Here is a 23,513-nt window from a genome sequence, read left to right as displayed (position 1 = left end):
CTTGGAGAATTTCCAGCTCTCCCACACATGCTTTGGCTATTATTTTTATAACTTGGTGACTTTTCCAATCCTTTGACTCCTTCCTATCTGTCTGATGGCTTGATGCCATATCTGCCCAACATCGTGACTTGGTAAATCTGGCAACCTGGGGCTCACGATCGGTAGTTGCAGTTGTCTGGTTTCTTGTGGTGCTTGCTACATTCTCAGCCTCAACTGGAGCTCTTTGGCGTGCCAGGGGAATTTTCAGATAGCCTGCTTTTCTCCAGACTCCTGCAGTTCTGCCCTGTATTTCTCCTCTTACTGCTTGACTAATACTCCTCACAACACCCTTATCCCCCTGCCATGAGAATTTCTTCCCTGGGTAGACACAAACTGTGGCTGCCACCTCATAAAATCCCAACGGCAAACCAAAATACAATCCTACCGAAGTTTACTTTGAAAAACCAGTGAGATAACTGGACTTAGCTACCCAACATGGAGGAGGGACTTGTTAGCAAGAGTTTGGCCAACCTCAAAGCATCCACACTGGAAAGTCTTCTCCAAGCATGGGTGATAGCAATAACGGGTCCTTTGCCATAGAGAAGTGGTCGTAGCACCCCACAGAACTGCCACTGCCCAGACCCTTGCAAACATATCAGGCTTCCGGTCTCCTTACTTCCAGTCTGTTAGGTTAACCCCACATTGGCATGGATGTCCCTACATAGTACAAAGAGCCTTAATCCTCAGACTTGACCACACATATGAATGCTTGAATCTGAAGCACTGATTTTGATTCATTACGAATAAAGTGGGGCTCAAGATTTAGTGTCATTGCCTCCAATGTTTGAATGTCCCAATGTCATATGATTTTGAGGTGTTTTTTTTTTTTAATCTCCTAGGGGACAAAGTCCTATCCATATGCCTTATTTATTGATTGGGGGTTTTCTCCTTGCTAAGATTTCTTTGTCTTCAACATGAATGTCGTAACTACAACATTGCTGTGTTTTTGCAGTCAATCACAGACATGCACAGACCTCTCCCACCCCTGAAATGAGTTTCCACGTGTAAGGGATGGTGCACACCTGTAACCCCAGCACTTGAGAAGTCGAGGTAGGAGAATCATGGTGAGGATTGGGAACTCAGGACCAGTCAGGGCTCCGTAGCGAGCTCCAAGTCTGTCTTAGCTATGTAATGAGAAACGATCAAAGAGAGAAAGAGACAGAAGAGAGGAATGATGAGAGAAAGGGATGGACTAGAGAGGTGAGGACGGAAGAAAGGACAGGGAGAGAGAGGTTCATTCTCTCAGGAATCCATAGTATCCTAAAATCCAGTCTTCACGCTTTTCCACCAACAGCAGTCTTTTGTTATGCCAAGTCACAGCATAATCTTTTAAAAGACAGGTTAAGTGGCAATTACATATGATACCTACAGAGGCTGTGATTCTCATCACTCAGGAGTAATTTTAAAGAGCTATGAGCGAGTTCGTGCTTGCTTCTGGAAAAACAACTGAGTCACGATGCCACATAGGGAACCATCAGTAGAAGAACGTATCGCATGAGCAGGAACATTTTTTGAGATTTTTTTTAAGTGTAGAATTAAAAGCTTTCAAGAACTGATTAAATATAGTTTGGGCACAGTGCCTTCCTTGCTCCTGTAACCAGCAACTTAGAGGCTAAACCAAGAGAAATGCAAATTTGATACCAGCTTGAGCAACAGATAAGCTCCATTCTGCCCGAGGGGGAGGAGATTAATGAAATTTGGTATTTTTTCAACACCTGATCAAAGTTTAGCATGACAGTTGTAATCATCCCAGATTCAGGTCTTAATTGTCCCAAGGAGATCAATTTCTCCATTTAACCACGGTTCATCCATGACACAACACCTTGACTATTCTCCTTTTTTTCTTTTTGTTGGAGGGGTGTGTTCAAGACAGGGTTTGACTGTGTAGCCCTGGCAGTCCTGAAACTCACTCTGTAGACCAAGCTGGCCTTGAACTCACAGCTATCCATCTGCCTCTGCCTCCTGAGTGCATGCGCCACTATCACCCAGCTTGTATTGTTTTCCATTGTAAGAAATGGTGCCAGCTGTCGTTGTGATGCCTGTGAAGTACCATGTCATCTGTACTGCCAAACTGTCAACTTGAACATAGCCTTGCAAGTAAAGACACGCTGGTCTCACCCGGTCTGAAAACATCTGTGCTCGCTATGAGGTAATAATTCTCAACACATGATCAGAGAGGATGACTACAATAAAATGGCGCTGTTCCCGTAGGCCAGACAATTCACCCCTTTATATCTCTTTTAAAGGAGACACTAGGAATCCAGGAAGACAGTTGAGTACACTGTTGCTGTGCAAACATGAAGACCTCGAATGCCTGGCACTCGTGTAAAAAAAAAAAAAATGTGTGTGACTTGAGAGACCAAACCTTTAATTCTAGCACTTTAAGAGGCCAGCCTGGTCTACATAGCTAGTTTCAGGCTACCCAGGGCTACATAGTGAGGCCTGTCTCAAAAATAAAGCAAGACAAAACAGAAACTTTTGGTGTGGTGTCATGAACTTATAACCCCAGTGCTGGAGAGGCAGACATATAGTACAATCTTTGGAGCTTCCTGGCCAGCCAGCCAAATCAGTGAGCTTTACATTTAGTGACTCTGTCTCACAAAAAAAGAAAGAAAGAAAAGAAAAGAAAAAGAAAGAAAGGAAGGAAGAAAGAAAGAAAGAAAAACAAACCAAACCATGGAAGTCCCATTTAGCCAAAGGTTCACAACTGTGATGGTTTATTTTAATTGTCAAGTTGACAAAAATGTAGAATCACCCGGGAGGCAGACCTCTTGCCAAGTCTGTGGGGGATTATCTTAATTACCTTATGGTAGGGAGAACCATCCACTATGGGGGCCATCTTTCTTTAGGCAGGGACTCTGGATGAGAAACGCGTAGAGAAAGAGTACTAACATGCACACCTTAATTCATTCTCTGCTTTCTTCACTGTGGGTGCAATGTGACCAGCTTTGTCAGTCTCTGGACTCCATCATTCCCCACGGGGAAGGACCGCAACCCAGAACAGCAAGCTAAGGTAACCCCACCTCCCACCCCAAGTTGCTTTTATCTGAGTATTTATCACAGCGAGAGAAGTGAAATGTTGACATTTGGACCTTAACTGGCCAGGAGAATTCCTGTGTTTATAATACTGTTCATTTTCTTCTCTTTGTTGCTAATTTAACATGTCGGTCGGTCAGATTTGGCTCAAGAGTTAAGAATTTTTAGCCTTTCTTTAAACTGTAAATCCCTTATGATGTAAGGAATACCAATCAAGTCTAATGAAAGGCATCCATCTTTGTTTATGTTATTTACTGATTATATACATGCACATCATATCCCTGAATAGCCTGAAGTATAATATTCAATCCACAAAAAAGCCAATTGAAGATTCCAGAAGGCACTCAGGGAGTGTGGAATCCCTCTGCAGGCCTCTGAAATTAGAATGTCAACTGCAAATTAAGCGATACTACTAGAAGTTTTACTTAGGAGGAAAGTGATACGGTTTAACATACCTGGACTTCACTTCCCTTGCATTTGAAATAAAGCGGATGTTTGTTCTGGGCATCATATGGACTCTGGAAGTTTGAGTGGCGTGCTGTTGGTAGGAACTCCCGGTGTTTCTTCAGTACCTGTGGCATGAAGGAACTTTGCTGTGTTTATGTATATGATCTCATTTACACACGTGAAAGAAAAACTTTGTGAGGAACATTAACAGCCCTCTCTTTACAGGCAGGAGAGCTAACCATTCAGATAATCTACCAAGTCACCCAGCTGAATGGTTGAAAAAAGACCTGAGCGTGGGCTTAAGTAACTCTGAAGCCCCCAGCACTTCAGTAATTCTTCACACTGTGTTGGCTTCCCGTCAATATTGTGTAGCTTTGATGACTTTTTTCTTTTTTAAATTTGTGTTTGTCCAGTTACTGTTGTAACTTAATGAGTTTCACCATTTAAAGGGTCATCCAAGCAAGATCACAATTTGGTTATAAAATGGTTGTTGGCACACCCTATGCAATATCAAAATTGAATAATGGTCTCAGATAAAATAACAGATGGGAATGAAGCTTGTGTATCATCCATTATCATGTGTACTCACTCAATAAACGATTTAATTCTCTTGAAAAAAAATTTGTGTTTGTGCATAACCCGGAGTGTGTGTTTGTGGAGGTCAGAGGCCAACCAGAGATTATCATCAGATATCTTTCTCAATCGCTAGCCTCTGTGTTTTTGAGGCAGCATTTCTCCTTGAGCCAGGCCCTCACAGATTTGAGTAGGTTGGCAGTGTGCCCCCAGGAATCCTCCTGTCTCTGCCTCCTACTGCTGGGGATCAGCTGGGGATCAGCTGTGTCCTGTGGTGCCTGTCTGTTTTACATAGGCAGTGGGGATCCAAACCCAAGTGCTCATGTAGCAAGGACTTTACCCATTGAGCCATCACGGGAGTTCCTAATTTAAAACAACGAGAATTTAACACTCGATAGTGTATGTGTTTTTAACATTTACCTGAGGCATTATACTTATATAATTCTTAAAGGTATTATATAAAGTTCTAGTGCTTTTTTAAGCTGCTATCACAGACTGTTAGGGATGATTAAAACAAATACAAGTTACAAGCTACTAGGGATGATTTAAAAATGCAAATTAATAATTAGATAGTCAAACTCATGGAGCGGACGTGGGACCCCATTAATCCTACAAGCCAGGGCTAGCTTCTATACTCTAGACTGAGGGTCCGAATTCTGAAATAGACATCGCTGGCCTTTCAAGTGTCCAGAGGGTCATATTCTTGTAATCTGTGTGGGACAACCCATTTTCTTTCCCTATTTTGTCTTCAGGAAGCTACCTGCATTCTTTGCCTCTTAGTTCCTTTCTGTCTACAAAGCCAGCAAATTAGGCGAGTCTTTGTCACATTGCTTTACGGTGACAAACTCTTCCTGTGACTATAGCTCATCACCTCCTTCTTCCCCATTGAAGGGCACTTGTCATCACATTGCTGTCACCTGAGTAACAGCTGGCTAGCTGATGGGCAGTGTTCACTCCTGTGTATGCTGTAATGTAACTTACTCGGACTATGGATTAGGAAGTGGACAACTTAGACTGCATATACCGACAGCTCAGGATACCACAGCACACTCTAGTGGATGCGTTTAGTGGGCTTCCGGTGGTTTTGTTTCCCTAGCATCTTCTAACCTAAGTTGGGTTGAGTCATCCTCATCTTTCCTTAGGGTGCCATCTCTCATCTCTGGTACGCTAGTGACTTTAACAGTCACGTAATTATATGCTTTCTAGACACAGCAGGGGCCGCAAAGCAGACGCAAACTAATGCACCTAATAGTGGGCCACGGAGTGGGTATACGACTCGGTTTGTTCATCAGATTTTTTTTTTCTTTTCAGAATTGAGATTCAAGGCCAGCTTCTGCTTCCCCTTAGGGCTTCCTCTTTCCTCTTGGAATATTAGTCACATGACTGTGATGTCGAAGACACTGGTCATCCCTGTCTACAGACGCATCCTTCTGCCCTAAGAACCAAGGGAGAAGACAAAGAAAATGGAGCCAAGACACAGACAGGAGGCCAAACCAGGGTGGGAGCCAAGGGGTTGGGCTCTTTTTGCTATGCAAGTCTCACAATTCTCTTGGCACGACAGTGTGTTTCACCCCACGCTTCAGGGCCACAGCTGTTGAGATAGTAATTTCTGCTATTTTGGGTTAGGCTAGTTGGATTTAGATCTGTACTACTGGGGACTTAAAAAACAACTAAAATAAATGCTTAACTAGAAGGGAAAATGTCTTTTTGTCTTCTCCATCCCACTGTAGCCTTCATTACATCAAGAGTGCATGACACTGGGGGAGGGGGCTTATTGAACGCTCCAAAAGTGCCTTCTGATTTATATATCCTAGCTATATAAATGTCATTGCATCAAGATAAAATTTAAAAAGCTATAACAATGGATACATAATGGCAATTTTTTTCATTTTATGAAAATCTGCATTTTTGTGTTTTTAATAAATTATTGAGTGAATGTGTACATTACATGCATTAGTGCCATAGGTGATTGTGGAGGTCAGAGGACAACTTGTGACAGTCAGTTAGTTCTCTTTCTTCCACTACAAGGGTCCCAAGGAGCAAATTCAAATCGAAAGGCTCAGCAGTAAGCTCTTGTACCAACGGAGTCATGTCACGGACCCCCAAAATTTGCATTTTGTAAGGGGAAGTCTTGTGTAAATTCTGCTATCTTGGAAAATGTAGGTTCTGAAAACAGCAGTTTGCCATGTGTTTACTATAACTTATAAAAGGAAATGAGATTTCTAGGAAAGGAGACCTTCAGAAGGATTATATTAGGAGAGTTATAGGTTCATCATAGCCGGCCATGATAAGGTCCACCAGTGGGAGAGCATTAGCATAGATGTCATCATGCCACAGGAATTTCCAGTAGGACAAAGGGAATTTCAGAATCGTGTAGGTTTTCAGGAGCAGGTTGGGGTGGGGAACGCTCAGAGGGAGCATAAACTGCAGACTATGTGACCTGGCCTGGCCTTTGTACCAGGAGTCATAAGGCAGGGAGATAGAGACAATTCAAGGTTGTCTTAAGCTTGCACACCGCTGCATAGGGAGGGAGAGAACCTCAAGGCCAAATGGGATCATTGTTTTATCAGGCCTCTGAGTCAGTGGAGAGGCTGTAGGAGCATGTGGCCAGATTCCCGAGAGAGAGAGAGAGAGAGAGAGAGAGAGAGAGAGAGAGAGAGAGAGAGAGAGAGAGAGAGAGAGATATCTGTGATCTAATGGCTCTCTCTCTTTCTGTGTGTGTGTGTGTGTGTGTGTGTGTTAGAGACACAGAGTGAGAGAGAGAGACAGAGAGACAGAGACAGAGACAGAAAGAGAGAGAGCCGTTAGATCACAGATCTCTCTCTCTCTCTCTCTCTGTGTGTGTGTGTGTGTGTGTGTGTGTGTGTGTGTGTGTATGCAGTGTACATACACACAGCTCTTGTCTTAAAGGAAATAAAAGCTACTTTACTCTGGAGCCATTTTGAGTGGCCAAGCCCTGTAACACAGATTTAGCTTAACCCAAACTCCATGTTCCAATGTAAAAGAAGTCCCATGGGATCCCCATAGTGTTACACAACAACACAACAATTGCAGCAACAACAATGCCATGAATCAAGGCAAGTTCAGAATACATTGATGGATGGTTACATCACAAAAGCAGGTACGTGAAGATGAGAGAAGCTGTTCTATTGCCTCAAGATGCTATCTGACGGCATTCTTAGCTTTTTGATTGGTGGAAGCAAGGAGTGTGCTAAATTAATAGATTCTACAAGGTTTCCATCTGTCAAGTCATAAGTTGTTCCTTCTGACACAGAAGTGGGTGGAGAACGGCTGTTTGGGGAGGGGCTAGAACTAGTCCAAGACAATTAGCCTTTGGACTGCTCCATTCCAATCTCTCTACAGTACTGGAATTCTAGTCAGCCAGTCAGTTTCTGCAGACACAGCTTCTTTTCAAGAGTTTCATTTTCAGAAAGAGGCACTCATATTGAATAATAATCATCAAAATTCATTGGCCATGTGTGATGATGTCTGAGGCAACCTGGTCTAAATAGTGAGTTCCAGGACAGCATGGGCTACAAAGTGAGACCCTGCTTCAAAAAATTAAGATAAAATAAAAAGAATCCACGTGGGGTTGGAGAGATGGTTCAGGGGCTGAGAGCACTGACTGCTCTTCCAGAGGTCCTGAGTTCAATTCCCAGCAACCACATGGTGGCTCACAACCATCTGTAATGGGATCAGATATCCTCTTCTGGTGTGTCTGAAGACAGCTACAGTATACTCATATACATTAAAAATAAATAAATAAATAAAAAGATTTTTAAAAGATCCACGTAAAATATTGTAAACTAACAGAAGTTATCTGTTATATTCGTCCGTTCTGCTATGGGAACATTTTGTAAGGATCAGGTGGGAGTGTAGTGCCAGGGAAGGGTTGAAATACCCCCAAAATAGACAGGAGCCAATCCAATGCAATTACAGTAGGGCCTTTTTATTCCAGCTAGCTCGAGGGCTCCCAGGGCACTGCTATCACGCAGGATGTTTTTGGTGGTGGGGGGCTCCCAGTATCTATTAGGGCAAGGCTTTATTAGGAGCTACAAGCAGGGGGGTGGATGTTTAAGCATCTAATTGGAGAGCTATCATGGCCTTTAACATGATTGGCTGGTGCTGGGAGTCAATCATAAACTTAACTCTGGCTTTCCTCTGCATTGGTGGTCGTTAGGCAGGGGGTGGGCTTGTAACCTGGAGATGCAGATGTGTTGGGCAATAACCTGAAGATGCTGGTCTTATTGAGGATTAGTCTAGAGATTGGAGCTAGGCTAGGGTTTTGTTGGGGGTTAACTTGGAAACTAATGCTAGCTTGTTAGTTTGTCTGAATTCAAACTTAGGTCAGGTTCTCTACAATGGAGTCTGGATTTAAAAGACTTGGCCTCTCGGGGTTATATGTGTATAGGGCGTGTTTTGTGGTATGGTGATATACGTCTTTAATTCCAACACTCAAGAGGCAGAGGAAGATAGGTCGCTGTAAGTTAGAGACCAGCTTGGTCTTCATAGTGAATCTCAGGCTAGCCAGGGTTTCCTAGTGATTTAAAAATCCTGTGACTTTTAAAAAAGGAAAATATCCTAATAACCAGAACCAATGCATTGGTCAGCTGGCTTTATAATACTGTTCTATCTTTTCATCCTATTTCCATGGGTGAAGGCTTGCTTTCATTCAGGGATTCTTTCCCTAAGCTAATTAGTACATTTAAGCAAGCCCAATAACACTAGCCAGAGATGGTGTTCGTTGCAGGTACCTTAGCGAGTACAGTTCAACAATCCTGTGAGAGCTGTTTCATGGCAAGTGGAACTCCAAAGATGTTCAGCCTGCAAAGATATCATCTCTGGTCAACAAAACTGTAATAGATATTGTTCCGAATATGTAACTTCAGTCATATACTTTAATGCCTACAGAAATTATTCTAGATCATTTGAGTATGCCTTATTTAGCCATTAGAAACCTTAAAAACAGAGAATGTAGGTAAAAGCAAAGCAAAGGAGAAATTGGCTAGTTAGATTAGCAAACATGAGGAAGACGTGGTTTACTATTTGGCTTTTAAGTGGTGGTGAAGACACAAAGAAATGGATATGAATAGTCTCTAAAAACTGAGAATCCCTTAAAAAAAAAAAACTTAGCAAAATATGACGCTAAGTCCTACCAACAGTTCCAATGAATTTAAAGCAGATTCTGTCCCAAGCCCTTGAGGGAACACCAGCTATGTTCATGCCTTACTTGTGGAACTTTAAGGATCAAAAAGAATTGGCCGGTGTTAAGTCTCCTGACTTATGGTTAGAGTGTTCTTAAGAGACAGGTGCTCGCGGATGTAAGAAATACTCATTATGTCTGTAGTCAGCATTAAGCAAACAGTGACGCGGTAACCCTCGGTAAATGTGGATGGTTATTATTTGCAACTTGTCTGAAAATATTTACAAGTTGTTTTCTAAATAAAATATTGGCAGCGGAATAAAAACCAGCGTGGATATTCTATGCAGAATGCATCTGGGGTCAACAGAAGAGAAAACAGGACGAGAGGGTGCTGCTGAAATCGGGTCGAAATTTGGAATAATAGTCTGTTACTATTTTAAAAAGGCCCCACCCTCCTCAGGTCAGGTTAGGCCGGTGAACTCGGCCCCATCGAAAGACCTCTCCAGACAACTGCAGTTATGGTCACACCAGAGTCCACACTAGGGGTGTGGCCGCAAGCCTATGGCTGTCACTACAGAATCACTACAGGCACCGTGACTTTGCGCTTGCGCAGAGAGGAGGCAACTTCTTAGAGTGGGGGAGCCGTCATCCTTTCCCTGCACGTCTTTGGCCTGTCTCCCCACAGAACTTCCCCTCTCTCCAGTATCTCCTAAAACTGATGTTTAAATGGGAACAAACTAGAATTACATAGAAACCTATTTTCCTCTACCTAGCGTGAATGGGCGGGGCCTCGGGCCGGAAGCGGAAGTGCTGGCCGGTGCTTGCGATTTCCACTCTGGCCATGGAGGGATCTCAGTACAGGGAGCCGGTGCTGGACGCCAAGTCGGAGGTAAGTACGGGCTAGGAGGAGAAGTGTCTGGGGCGGACTCTGGCGCTCAGACGGCGTTTCTCTAAATCGTGTCTCTGCTTCCGTTGCAGGTCACCGGCCAGGTGAGTGGCCGCCCCGCCTGGTCCGCCGCTGCGTGCGCGCGGTCCCGGCCCCTGCTCGCGGACCCTTCCCCGGGCTGCGCTTCTGTCTTGCACCCGAAGGGCTAGCCGCTGTGGCTGTAATTTAAACTGCCCTGCCCCTAGAGTGCAGCCCGAGCGTTGTTCCACCTTTATTAGGCAGCCTTTATTCCAAGGTAGGAATAAGACGCTTTACAAAGTGAGGGCTACAAGAGACATTGCTAACATTTGCAAAGATAGCGTCCTTCCTTTTTCTTTTAACTGTTTTGATTGTTTGAGACAGGGTCTCACTGAAAAGCCCTGGTTAGCCGGGAACATTATCTGAGATCCACCGGCCTTTGCCTCTGAAGCGCTGGGATCAAAGATGTGAGACATCAAGCTCAGCCATTTCTTTGAAGAAGTTACTTTGAAGATGAACTATAACCTTTCTAACCTTTCCTGTGTTACATTAGGGATAAATAAGATTTTTGGCTTTCTAAATTAATACTACCAGTTTTTCCAAGACGGAAAATTGGGAGTTTTAGTCAGGGGTTACCTAAGTTCACATAAATATACGAAAATGCTGACGTTAAAACATTATGAGAATGCAGGGGCTGGGAGAAGTGTCAACTGACTAGTACTTGTCTCCAAATGATTTTTTTTTCTCTTTTGATGCCGGCCTTAAACTTAGCTTGTAGCCCACACTGGTTTCGAACTTGTGATCCTCTAACCTCGGCATTCACAAGTAGCTGGTTTTAGAGCTTACAACTCTCCTGCTTATCTTGCTGTTGCTTTGCGAGATTCTTGCAAGGGAACTCTGTGACACGGATAAACCTGCTCTGCTTTGCTTAACAGTGTATGAGTTAGTGGCTTTTTGTTGTTTTGCTTTTGTTTTAAGATTTTATCTGTCTGTATAACACATGGGTCCCTAGAGACCAGAAGAGGCCTCAGATTCTCTAGAATGGCAGTTATGGATGGTTGTAAGCTGCCATATAGGTGCTGGGAACTGAACCTTGGTCTTCTGGAAGAGCAGCAAGTGCTTTTAACCGCTGAGCCATGTCTCCAGCCAGAACTAACTGTGTTGGTTTACTATTACTATTCAATCTCAAGTTATTTTGTCCTCTCGTTTTATATGTTCCATCAAAGAGGCCCTGGAACTGAACTGTACTGTGCTATAGGTAGATAGGTATGTATGTATGTATGTATGTATGTATGTATGTATGTATTAGGAAACGTCCACCTTAAAGCAATATGAATTTATCTCTTACAGTTCTGGAAGTCAGAAGTATAAAACAAGTTTCACAGGGCCAAGGTGAAGGAAAGTTGTGGTGTGGCTGCAGAGGAGGGTCTCTTGTTTGTTTTTTCCTGTTCTTAGAGCCTGCCTCCTCTCTTGGTTTGTGGCCTCTGCATGGTTCCAACCCTGTCTCCTTCCAGAAAAACTGTTATTACATTGGGAGCACACCCAGGAAAATGCAGCCCACGATCTTAATTCTGTTAAATCTTTAATGTCTGCTTTCTCACATGGAGAAAGTCTCTGTGATTAGGACATGGACGTATCTGAGTGATGAGTATGCTGTAAATCCCTTCCATACATTCATTCACCAGTGGTTGGTCATATACACACAAGAAAAGCCAAGATAATTTATAAGACTTTTAGAGTTAATAATGAAATTTAAAAGTATGATTCAAGTTTTTTTTTCGTGTATGTGCATAGTTCAGGCACAAAGAGGTGAAAAATATAATTTTAAACAAGTTTCACAACTTAACAAAAACCAAACTATACAGTATGTTGCAAGTAAATCTACCAAGGTCCATGTATGCACCTGCAGTCCTAGTATCTGGGTGGCTAAAGCAGAAGCCCACCATGATTGTAAAGGCAGCCTGGGCTTTATAGAAAAATCTTGTCTCCAAAACCAAAAACCAAACCACCATGTAATGAACAGTTTCACATAATTACGAGGGAAATTGGAGGGCCAGGGAGTTGACTCACTGGGTGTTTGTTGCCAAGCGTAATGACTTGAGTTCGATCCCTGGAACACATGGTGAAACAGAAAACAAACTTAATTCAATTTGACATTTGACGTCCATGCACCCAAAAAAAAAATAGGAGTTTAAAAAAAAGATGTTTTTATTTGTGAAAAGCAATGAACTTCTAATGTCTAGTTTGGTGTATAGGGACCTTGGAAGTTATCACTTAGTCCTAATAATTAGAAACGAAAAAGTTAGCACTGCTTGTGTTTGTCAAAGGAGTGTTGTCACAAGGCACTCATTATTTTTGCTGCAAAAGATGGAATCAATCAGTAAGTGTAGTTTGAGTGCCAGGCACCACCTCATCTTTGGAATAAGACAGACGATTTTTTTCCACCCGTGTTTTAGTGTCAGTATCAAGAGCTGCATTTATCCAGTTCTGTTTGATGCCAGGACAACACTGAAGAATGTGTAATAGGAACTAGATTAAATCAGTAGTCCGTAAGTTTGGAATCTTCGGCGCCCAACAGACCTGGGTTTCTGTTCTCCTCCTGGAATGTGTGATGGTGAGCCCATCACCCAAGCTCTCGGAAACTGGGTTTTGTCATCTGCAAAATGGAAATAATAACCTATGATCCTGTGGTAAGGCACTGAGCACGTGCATAGTGTGTCACCTGGCATGTGTCTGTCATGAGGGCTGATGCAATCTAAAGCCACATCACTCCATTGTAATAGTGGGTTTTACCTGGATACCGTGGTAAGGAAGCAATGGTCCGGTTTCATGCAACTGTAGGACCGTATCTCCCGCTTCTGTTTTAGGACTTGGCTATGGAATAGAAGAAAGGTTAAAAATGCTCCAGAACGCTGAAGCAGAGCAGACATTTAGCCTGTGGCAAAAGCCACTTTCTACCCCTTTTACTTCCGTTACTCATCAGGTAGACACGGGGTTTCTTTGTTTGACTTTCTGCTTTTCTCGCTTGTTTTCTGATTCTGCTATGCCCTGTGTTTTCTCCTTTGCCATTTGACCATTGCTCGCCCACGTAAAGGAAGGTATTTTCTTGTACTGTGACCAGTACCGAAGCGAATACAAGACTGGGGACAGAGGGCAGCATTTGTTCAGGGCAGAGGTGTTTCTCATGGGATATTTGCACTGCTGTGTTAAAGCTTGTAGATTTTCAGTGGAAACTGGGCATGGCTGTGAGCTCCGACAGCTGCAGATCTCTCAAGTATCCGTACGTGGCAGTGTTGCTGAAGGTGGCAGATCATTCTGGCCAAGTGAGCAGCAAGTCCATTGAAATGACAATCCCACAGTTTCAGGTTTGTGGTTCAACTCACTGAATTTAAGTGTCATCGCTGGTTCAAAAGCTGTATGCACTCTCCCTTCTTAAAGGAAAATTCATTCACTTGCAAGTTGATGTACTTTACATGTAGTCATTTCTAAAGTTATTTTCTCTGGGAGCTTAAGGGTTTTTTTTTCTTTTACCACTTAATTACTGTAACAGCATTCAGTGAATATATTTAGGAATACTTCACCTTCTCTATAGGATATCTACTTTGTAATTAACTTTTTATTATTTTTCTTTAGGCTTGATAATTTTTTTTTCCTTTTCTTTTTTTTCGGAGCGCTCTACCACTGAGCTAAATCCCCAACCCCTAGGCTTGATAATTTTAAACAAAACTAATCTTTTCTTTGACTAACATCGACATTAAGTCTTAGGCTGACATTTACAAACACAGTTTAGATCAAGTACTTACTGGCCAGTCTTATTAGCCAGAGACTTAAGTAACTCAATAGTTTATTCTTAAACTTAGGCCGTTCATGCTATCGTTTTTACCTTTTTCCCCAGGCAGGAAATGGGAGTGAGTATCAAGTCTGATGTCCTCTTGAGGGTATATGCTGAGAGACGCACATTGTTAGCTGATTTAACAATTTGGGTTCGGTTTGCTATGAGACCTTCAGTAGCTAAAGCAGTTAGCTCTCAAAGGACAGTCGAATGCTCTAGAAAAGCAGCCATAGTAAATGAAATGGAAATAAAAAGTCACTTTTTTGAAAGAGAATAGAAATGCTTCGGTCACGGAATTCCTTTATTGTTACTTGTTTTATTTTGGATATATGGGTCAGCTAGTATGTCTGTGCACCACATGTATGCATGCAGTACCCAGTGACCAGAAGAGAGCATCAGACCCCATGGGACTAGAGTTTTAGGAGGTTGTAATGGGCACTGTGTCAGCGCCCCTGGAAATCAAACCCAGTTCTCTGGTAGAGCAGGTTCATTGCTACAGAGCCATCTCTCCAGCCCCGAGCTTTATTTTGTATTTGTGTGTGACATGGGTTACACCTAGAGGCTTGCTCATGCTCTACCACTAAGCCAAGGCTTTCCCTCCCCACCATGAACTCTGGAAAAGTCTTTCCCATACCACTGCATGACTTCTGAGTTCCTCTTCTATAAACTGGGTTTTAAGGGGCTCTTGATAGACAAGACCACACATCTCTGTTCTCAGTAATGTTGCTAAGTGTTTGAAGGAATGGGCCACGGGCCAAGGAAGTGGATTGTGTAGTCATTGACTGTTAAAGAGCTCAGCTCAGCATCTCAGGTATGCACGTGTACCTGAGAAGGCTGGCCCTTCTCCCTCATTCTACCTCTACAGGTTTTTCTCTTCAGGAATAAATAAATAAGTAAATTCATCACCTGTCCCCTGAAGCACTGTTGTTGTATAATTGACAAATAAAAATTTTATGTTTTCAATGTACACAATGTGATTTGACTAAAAAATATGTGTTATTCAGTGACCATGTCCATGAAGGTAATTATCATATGCATTACTAGCCATAGTGTGTGTAATGTGTAGGCACTGAGAACATTTAAAGTCTTTGCTCTCAGGGCCTGGTGAGATGGCTCAGTGGTTAAGAGCGCTGGCTGCTCTTTCAGAGGACTTGGGTTCAATCCTAGATGGTAGCCCACAACTATCTGTAACTCCAGTTCCAAGGGATCTGGCACACTCACACCAATGCACATCTTAAAAATTCTTAAGAAGATTCTATGGTCGTGATCTCTCACAGCAATATGCTATTACTAATCATACTTGGCATTCTGCACATTAGATCCTCAGGACTTTTACAGCTAAGTCAGCACCCTTTTTTCAAAATCTTCTCTCTTGCCCCAACCCCAGCACCCGACAACCACCTGCAATTTTTTGTATCTGTGAATTCAGTGTCTTTAATATGACTGAGACCATGTAGTGTCTGCCTTGCTGTGTCTGGTTGGTCTTTAGCAAGCGAACTTCTGGCTTCACTTGGGTTGGAAATAGCAGGCTTTCCTCTTTCATAGCTGAGTGATTTCATTGTGTGTATATGCCTGTGCCTACAATATGGCAAATAGCACATACATGTGGATGTTACGTGAGACTACCATGTATACATGTAAGGGATTTGAACATTTGTAGATTTTGATATTCGTGGTCTTCTGAATCTGCCCCATGGACACTGAGACACATGTACAGGAGCATGTACACGTGTAATGTGTAATGTGTTCTTGAGGAGACAGTTCTTGTTTGTTTTGTAGACATGGTCATCCTGGAGTTTGTCTCAACTTTCAACTAAGCTATATTTTCTGACCCCTCTTGCCTAGGAATATTTTTTTTTCCCCAATGGTCTTTACCAAGAATGTAACATTAAAATACTGACTATATATCTGCTGATTAGATCTACTTAAAGAAACTTCATAAATATCCTTTAAAAGCAAAATTAATATTTTCTCCTTTGTCTCCAGAATTTCTACAGACAGTTCAAGGAAATAGCTGCTGTAATTGAGACTGTGTGAGATCTGATTCATGATTCTAAAGTGATGGACTCTTCCTTCCAGAAGAGCACTGCATATGGATCACAGGATATTTAAACGGTGAAAATTTGGCTTCTCGGGTTGGAGAGATGGCTTGGAGGTTAAGAGCACTGGCTGCTCTTCCGGAGGTCCCAGGTTCAATTTCCAGCACCCATGTGGACGCTCACACCTGCCTGTAACTCCAGTACTGGAGGCCCCGACACATGCAGGCAAAACACCAATGCATATAGAGTAAAAATAATTAAGAAAAGAATTTCGGGCTAGAGCATTGACTGGTCTTCCAGAGGTCCTGAGTTCAAATCCCAGCAACCACATGGTGACTCACAACCATCTGTAATGAGATCTGATGCCCTCTTCTGGTGTGTCGGAAGACAGCTACAGTGTATATATAAATAAATCTTTTTTTAAAAAAATGATTTCACTTCTAATTTTTAAAAATAAGTTTTAAAAAAATCAGATAAACCCTTATTTTAGAGCTGACCAATATTTAGCCTGGTCAGTGAGCTAAAAGTGAGTGCGTTGACCACTAATGTGTGTAAATTATGTGTTATATCTTCATAAACAGATAAGTAGGGATATTATTAAATCGAACTCAGTTCTGTGTATTAGAAAATTTTCGGGGCTGGGGATTTAGCTCAGTGGTAGAGCGCTTACCTAGGAAGCGCAAGGCCCTGGGTTCGGTCTCCAGCTCCGAAAAAAAAAAAAAAAAAGAAAAAAGAAAAAAAGAAAATTTTCAAATCTTACTGATAACAACTAACTATAAATAAAATCTTGTCTAGAATTTATATGAAGTTAAGAAAGTAATAATCGATTAAAACTGCTTTACAAATTCAGTTTTATGACATGCCTCATGAAATAAAGAAATTATTGAATTAGTGAGAAGAATAAGGCTCTCTTCCTCAGACATTTGTAATCAGGTTAAACTAAACCAGTTCTCCTTACATTAGCTTTGCATTCGGCTGTTTCTGCTGCTGCTGTTTGTAGAAAATGCATCACCAGTAATTTGCAGAGGGCAGCACAAACCAGAGCGTCCCGCAGTAGTATCTACACCAGAGCGTCCCGCAGTAGTATCTACACATCTCTGCCATGTCCAGGCTGCTGTACTGTGCTGTTCTGAATGAGATTGGTCCCCATAGGCCCGTATGTTTGAATTCTCCATGCCCACTTAGTGGAACTATTTGGGAAGGACTACCACGTGTGGCCTTATTGGAGGAGGTGTGTTACTGAGGTGCTGTGAGGCTTCAAATACCCTTGCCAGGTCCAGTGTCTCTCTACCTGCATGTCTCCAGATCAGGATATAAGCTCTCAACCCCACGCCTGCCTGCTGTCCTCCCTGCCTCCCCCCACCGCCTGTGTGTGTGTGTGTGTGTGTGTGCGCGCGCGTGTGCCATGATAACGATGACTTACCTTTGAAAGCCCTCTTCTTTCTATCTTTTTTTTTTTTTTTTTAAGTTAGGGTTTCTCTGTGTAGCCCTGGCTGCATTAGATTTCACTCTGTAGACCAGGCTGGCCTTGAACTCATTGATCTACCTGCCTCTCCTGCCCAAGTGCTAGGACATGGGCATGTGCTACCACTGCCCAGCCAGCAAGCCCTCTATTAAATCTTTCTTTTGTAGGACTTGCTCCTACCATGGTGTCTCTTCACAGCAATAAAACAGTAACTAAGTTACCTACCACACCTGTGGTGAGCTAACGGTTGCTTTCTTCATCTTTCTGAGTCTCCACAAATTTCTCACATTGGTGGAAAGTCAAGCAGAACCCTCTGATCCAGAAGAGATCAGATCACTTAGAACAGGAGATGGGGATGGGTGTGGATGAAGCCTGGATCCCCTGCAAAAGTAGCATATACTCTTGACTGATGACCCATTGCTCCAGCCCCTATGGTACCTGGTTTGCAAAACAGTTAGGCCTTATATAGAAAGTTCAGTCCAGGGATATGCCCTTAGAAAGAAGAGAAAATGTTACCTCATACGTTGTTTCAACTAGACCTCTCAGGAGATTGTATCTCTCATCCTCTATCAGGTGGACTCGAGAACTATATTGACTAGATTGCAATTAGCATAATTTGGCTATAAATACCCAAAATATATTGAGATTTGGTTATAAATCATTCCTTAGCATTTTTCAACCTCTCCTGTCTTTGGTACTGAAATGATAAAAAGTCACAAAGAACAAACGATGGAGCCTATATCACCAGAGGCTTCCTCTAAATAATAGCCTGACTGGACGAAATAAAAGTCCCACAGAGTGAGAAAGAACAAATGTTAGAGGACGAGTAATTTTTCTTCCATTACAGTGAGGGCACATGTGGAGGATGAATACACAAGAGACGAGTGGACTGCTAAAGGCATCCTAGAGGGCTTAGTCAACCGAAGGGGGAAATTTTGAGAAAATCAGATAACTTGAAATTCTGCAAAACCTATGCAAACTGCATCGAAAAAGATGTTTGTTAAAGGATGCTGACCTAATGCCTACCTTTGACACTCGCTCCTATTTCACGATACAAGTGATGCACCCTCTGGGTGTTGTACAAGCTTAGGAAACATACAGAAGACACCTAAATGGCCCTTAAAGATGGGACATCAGTCCACCCACGGTGAAAAGTCCAGGTGCACAGCTGTGAGACTCTTGGGAGTGATAGACACGTGTGTAGCAACGTCCTGCTCATCCTGCATGCGCTGGGGGGTCCAGAGCTGGTTCCAACTTCTTCATTAAACTCAACCCAAAGTCAAGGTTCTGGAAGGGATACTTTCCCCCTCTCTGCATGCCTGGTACCCCAATGGCGTAAGTAATGGTACCAGCGGGAGTGGCTAGTTGCAGCATTAGAATTGAACACAGGGACTGGGAACAGAGAGAGCACCCAAGGGTTGATTTAAGAGCAATGTGATGTTGAGTGTGTCCGCGAAGCTCCAGGCCAGGCTGCAGAGACGCTGTCCAACACGAAATTCCATGTGTTTCTCCTTCCTTTGTTTTTGTTAGCTTTTGCATTTTTGTTTCAACATTTTCGTCTTACTGGTTGTTTGTTTTGGTTTTCATTTTTTTTCTTGTTTTATTGAGAAGGAAGGAACATGAACAAAGATGGGAAAGATCTGAGAGGAGTTGAGGGAAAATAAAACATGATCAAAATAAAGTGTAGGGGGAAAAGTACTGCGGTAGAAGTAGTTCGTGGAGCTTTGCCTACGCTGACCTGTACTGACAGTTGGACTGTATTCAGAGGCCTGACTTAGGGATGAACCCGTGGGAGAGGGACAAGGGACAACAGATTTGTAAGGAAGCCCATAAGCTCATTACAAGGAATGGAGCTAAACATCTTAAATGCCATATTCTTAAGATCTCTGAAGTGTTTAAGGATCACCTATCTCAGTCTATCTAAATGGACAAACATTGCTTGATAATAGCTATTTATTTTCTGCTTAACTTTGAAAACATAGGCTAAATAGAGCTTATTTCTGTAATTAAACTAGTACCCAACAAGACTACACATAAGATTATTTATAGGTGACTGCTAACTTGCTTTTCTAAGTATACTAAAGAGTTTGCAATAGTAGCTTTCATAAGACTAGAACTTTACATTTTAAAGTGAATTGCATAGGTAAAATACATTAAGCAAAAATTGGGCGAAATAACTTTAAACTTCTATCAATAATACAATCTTAATCTAAAAGGAGATATGAGAATCTACCTTTTATCCTATATCCCCGCTCCCTTTTTTATAACCTGGTGAACCCCAACTCTTCTCTTATACTAGACTTCAAGCTAGGGCCCCAAAGCTGCTTGCTGACAGCAAGAGAATGCCTTGTATGTCCCTCCTGGATCTGCACCTGCCCAGTGACACCCTTTACCAGTTTAGTTTATCTCAGTCTCTCCATGTGTGCAGACACCAAGTTCCTGACTGCTGTATAAATAAGTGTGTAAACTAGAAAAAAAAAAAAAACTTTACCCCTGGGAGCGGCATTTGTATTTGAATATGGAAATACTCATCTCCATGTGCATGGGCCTCATGTTAGAGAGCTAGAGCAAATCACTGGTACTCTCATTTCTGATAGCGTTTAGACATTATTTATGTGACAGGCACCTTCCAAACACTTTACAAAGTTTAATTCTTACCACCACCCTTTAAAGTATGTACTGTTATCCTTTTTAACAAATGCCCAAGTCAGAGTGAAAAGAAAATGCAACTAATGCTTTCATGGTCAAGATGGGCCACCGACCTAGGTAGTCTGACTTAGAAATCCAGTTCTTATATCCTGGAAGGCGTTTACACATCTTGTCAGTCAAAGAGATATAAAATACAGTCATCTCGGGACCTCAGCAGAATGTAGAAGCTTCTGAAAGCCTCCAGGGACATTACTGCATCATCTGTAACCCTGACTTGAGAGAAACAACATCTTTAAGTCCTAAGCTCCATGACCCCATAACTTCAAATAGCACTTTATAAAATCGATTTTTACCTATTCCAGTAGAGTTGCTGTCCCATGAGAATGGACGCTATCCTTTAGAGAATGAATAACCTTATGTCAAAATGACTCCAGGCCTACAAACAATGATCCAAGGAAAAAGCCAAGCTATGAAATAAGAAAAAACAGTTAAAGGGTATACATTTTGGAAGTGGGGTTATATCCAGAGTATCTAAAACCATCCATCAACCTAAAAGCAAAAGAGCAAATAATCCAATTAAAAGTGGGCAGTTGAGTTGAGTGGTGGGAGTGCACACCTCTAATTCCAGCACTCGGAGGCCGAGGCAGGTGGATCTCTTGAGTTCGAGGCCAGTGTGGTCTACAGATCAAGTTCCGGGACAGTCCGAGCTACAGAGAAATCCTGTCTCAAACAAAATAAAAAATGTGGGCGGTTGAGACATTTCTTTAAAGAAAACACAACACCAACCAACGATAAAAAGACGTTTTAATCATCAGGGCAATGTAAATCAGACTCCTGACAGATATTACCTTCCCTTTGTCAATATGGAAAATATAAAGACGATAGATGTGTTTGATGAGGATGTGGAAAACTTGGAACTGTATACTGTGGGGTAAGAGTGGCAAAAACAAAACAAAACAAAACAAAACCAACTTCCTTGAAAGTAGAAATACAATAGGATTTAGTAATCCCACATCTGAATAAGACATCAAAGACCACACAAAAACAACAGCTCTCCCCAGGGCCTCAGGCTGTCTCAGCACCTACATTAGCTAGCGTACCCAAGGACTTGTGTCTACTTCCCAGTGTCCACACACAGCTCACAACTGTAACTCCAGGTCCAGAGGATCTGAGAAGCTCTTCTGACCTTTCAGAGTAGTAGGCACACTCATGGTACACAGACATACATGTAGACAAAACACCCACACACATAAATTAGAAATAAATATAAAAATTTGAAAATTTTAATAAGGTTTTTTTTAATTCACCTTAACCATGGTGATGATTATAAGTTTCCTTTGTTTGACTGTACTTCTCTGTTCTTGCTAAACCGTCATTTGACTACACACACCCCCACTGTAGCAATCCAAGGTATTCTACGGGGTCAGATAGAAGTCTGAGTTGCTCAAATTCTTTATCCCTGCACTCAAAAAAGCATAAAATAAAAGACAGGGAGAAGGAATTATTAGATTAAAGGAGTGTTCAGCTGGACAGTGGTGGTGCACACCTTTGATCCCAGCACTTGGGAGGCAGAGGGCAGTGGATCTCTGTGCATTTGAGGCTAGCTGATCTACAGAACAAGGACCAGGGCGACCAAGGTTACACAGAGAAACCATGCCTTGACAAACAAAAGACAAACAACAGCAATAACAACTCAAGAAAGAGTAGAGTGTGCACAGTGGTAACACACAGCTCTTATTTAAATTCTGATTCAAGCAGACTACAAAAGGAGTCATGCGACAAGATTTGTGACAGCAAATTGTTATCTTGGACTATGACAATTGTATTATATTGCTTTAAGAAAATAATTATGATCAGCTGGTCATAATGGCCTTCATTCCCAGCACTTCAGAGGCAGAGGGAGGCAAACCTTTGAGTTTGAGGATAGACTGGTTTACAAATTGAGTTCCAGGACAGCAAAGGCTACACAGTGAGACCCTGTCTCGAAAATGAATAAATAAATAAGAATCATTTCAGCTGCCATGGTTTAATAATGAGTAGGCATTGTTCAAAAGCCACTGAGGGAGGGGATGGTAAGGGAGGCTCAGGTGACAAGTCATCCCCGATTAACAGCAGTTGGACAGTAAGTTCTTTGGGATAAAATACTACTGACTTTGTGTTTATATGAAAATCTCCATACTAAAATCTGTTTACCTTTTGGAACATTACCATGTCTTATGAAAGGTCTAAAGACCAGAGCATGTCAGCTTATACACATGTTTGTTCACACAGCAGCTTATGTCACGTTATTGGGCTGAATCATACATGCTGCGGAACTGAAGTAGGTTTCGCTCCAGACCATTTATGTTTTGACTGGTGACACATGGATTGGTAAAACCTAGCTACTCAGGGACACTGGCAGCAGAATGATACCTGCTTGGCTCCGGCAAGTTTTCAAAAGTGGTTTTATACTTAGATCATTGACAAGCATTGATTCGACTAAAGTCATCAAAGCATTGTGTGTACTGAGAAGCTGACAGAGGGATCGTTCTAAATGAGCTCAGGACTCTCACCTGTCATGGTGCAGAGTGGAAGGCAAGTAGTCCTGGTTCACTGGCATACGAGTAGGGAGTAATACCAGAAAACAGCCTGCTGTGGTGGTACATACCATTGAGGCCTGCTCCTCCTAGCATAGCTGTGGCCATTTTGTTCCATGCCTGCCTGCCACCTATTTCATATTGTTGACAGAAAAAAATAACTTCACTCAGACCACATACCTTGTTATGTTCTGCATGTTCTGAGGTTGGTTAACCTTGAGAAATTTGACAAACAGAATCTCCACTTAGGACCAATCGAATAAAGGTCTGTTCTGTCTAGTTAGCCAAAATAGCTTGAGGCAGAGATGACCACTGGGCAACACTTCCTGCATCTGAACACGTGCTCACTGTGGTTTCTTTTCTTTATAAGCTGACCCTGAGAAATGTTCAAGGTCCAGCCTTAGCTCCTGAGTCTAGCTTGTGACCCTGATGGATGAGTCTTGGGAGTGTCCATTAAACAAGCAATTCTTACTTAACTGAGAGCAGGGTCTGAGTGGTTTTTGTGGCGATTCTTGAACCCCAACATATACCTGACCTATAATCCCAGCACTTAAGAGCTGAGGCAGGAGGATTGTGAGTCTGAGGATACCTACATCAATTACCAAGACCTTGCGTCAAACATGATAAATAAAAGAAAATTAATAATGTACACAAAAGGGTGACACTCATCTATAATCTTTATATTTGGGAAGTCAGCCTGGTTTATGAAGTGAGGTCTATGCAACCTAGAAATCTATAGCAAGATCCTGTCTCAAAAACCAGAATGAAACCAGGCAACTAACTAACCAACCAACCAACCAGTCAGCCAGC

The 23,513-nt window shown here is 42.3% G+C and overlaps 2 protein-coding genes across 4 annotated transcripts in view; one reads left to right on the top strand and one right to left on the bottom strand.

The window, feature by feature from the left end:
* The window catches only part of Uchl3 (ubiquitin C-terminal hydrolase L3), a 53,249-nt gene extending 43,110 nt beyond the window's left edge, over positions 1-10,139 (bottom strand). Inside the window, exons 1-3 of the mRNA XM_063274573.1 lie at positions 10,008-10,139; positions 8,850-8,919; positions 3,531-3,647 (exon numbers count right to left, since the gene is read on the bottom strand). The gene's annotated coding sequence lies outside the window, so the exon portion shown is untranslated. The remainder of the gene's footprint in view (positions 1-3,530; positions 3,648-8,849; positions 8,920-10,007) is intronic.
* Commd6 (COMM domain containing 6) lies at positions 9,862-16,917 on the top strand. Of its 3 annotated transcripts, NM_001109105.1 has the most exons (4): positions 9,862-10,127; positions 10,217-10,228; positions 13,355-13,507; positions 15,961-16,438. In NM_001109105.1, the coding sequence occupies exons 1-4, from the start codon at positions 10,017-10,019 to the stop codon at positions 16,009-16,011; spliced, it is 327 nt and encodes a 108-aa protein (NP_001102575.1). In that variant the 5' UTR covers positions 9,862-10,016; the 3' UTR covers positions 16,012-16,438. The 3 variants fall into 3 exon arrangements, with proteins under 3 accessions (NP_001102575.1, XP_063130637.1, XP_063130638.1); XM_063274567.1 differs by lacking the exon at positions 10,217-10,228 and having other exon boundaries at positions 9,992-10,127; positions 15,961-16,917; XM_063274568.1 differs by lacking the exons at positions 9,862-10,127; positions 10,217-10,228 and adding an exon at positions 12,894-13,125 and having other exon boundaries at positions 15,961-16,917.
* The last annotated feature ends 6,596 nt before the right edge of the window (positions 16,918-23,513 follow it).

Source organism: Rattus norvegicus, chromosome 15, assembly GCF_036323735.1.
Source record: "Rattus norvegicus strain BN/NHsdMcwi chromosome 15, GRCr8, whole genome shotgun sequence".
Taxonomy (NCBI): domain Eukaryota; kingdom Metazoa; phylum Chordata; class Mammalia; order Rodentia; family Muridae; genus Rattus; species Rattus norvegicus.
Note: the sequence above shows the minus strand (reverse complement) of the source record. Positions and strands in the feature narration are given on the sequence as shown.

Bases quoted from the DNA above. Each gene is read 5' to 3' on its own strand.
- Commd6 (NM_001109105.1), top strand. From the start codon at position 10,017: ATGGGCGGGGCCTCGGGCCGGAAGCGGAAGTGCTGGCCGGTGCTTGCG. The intron at 13,508-15,960 runs GTTTGTGGTTCA...CTTTGTCTCCAG, and splicing joins TGACAATCCCACAGTTTCAG to AATTTCTACAGACAGTTCAA.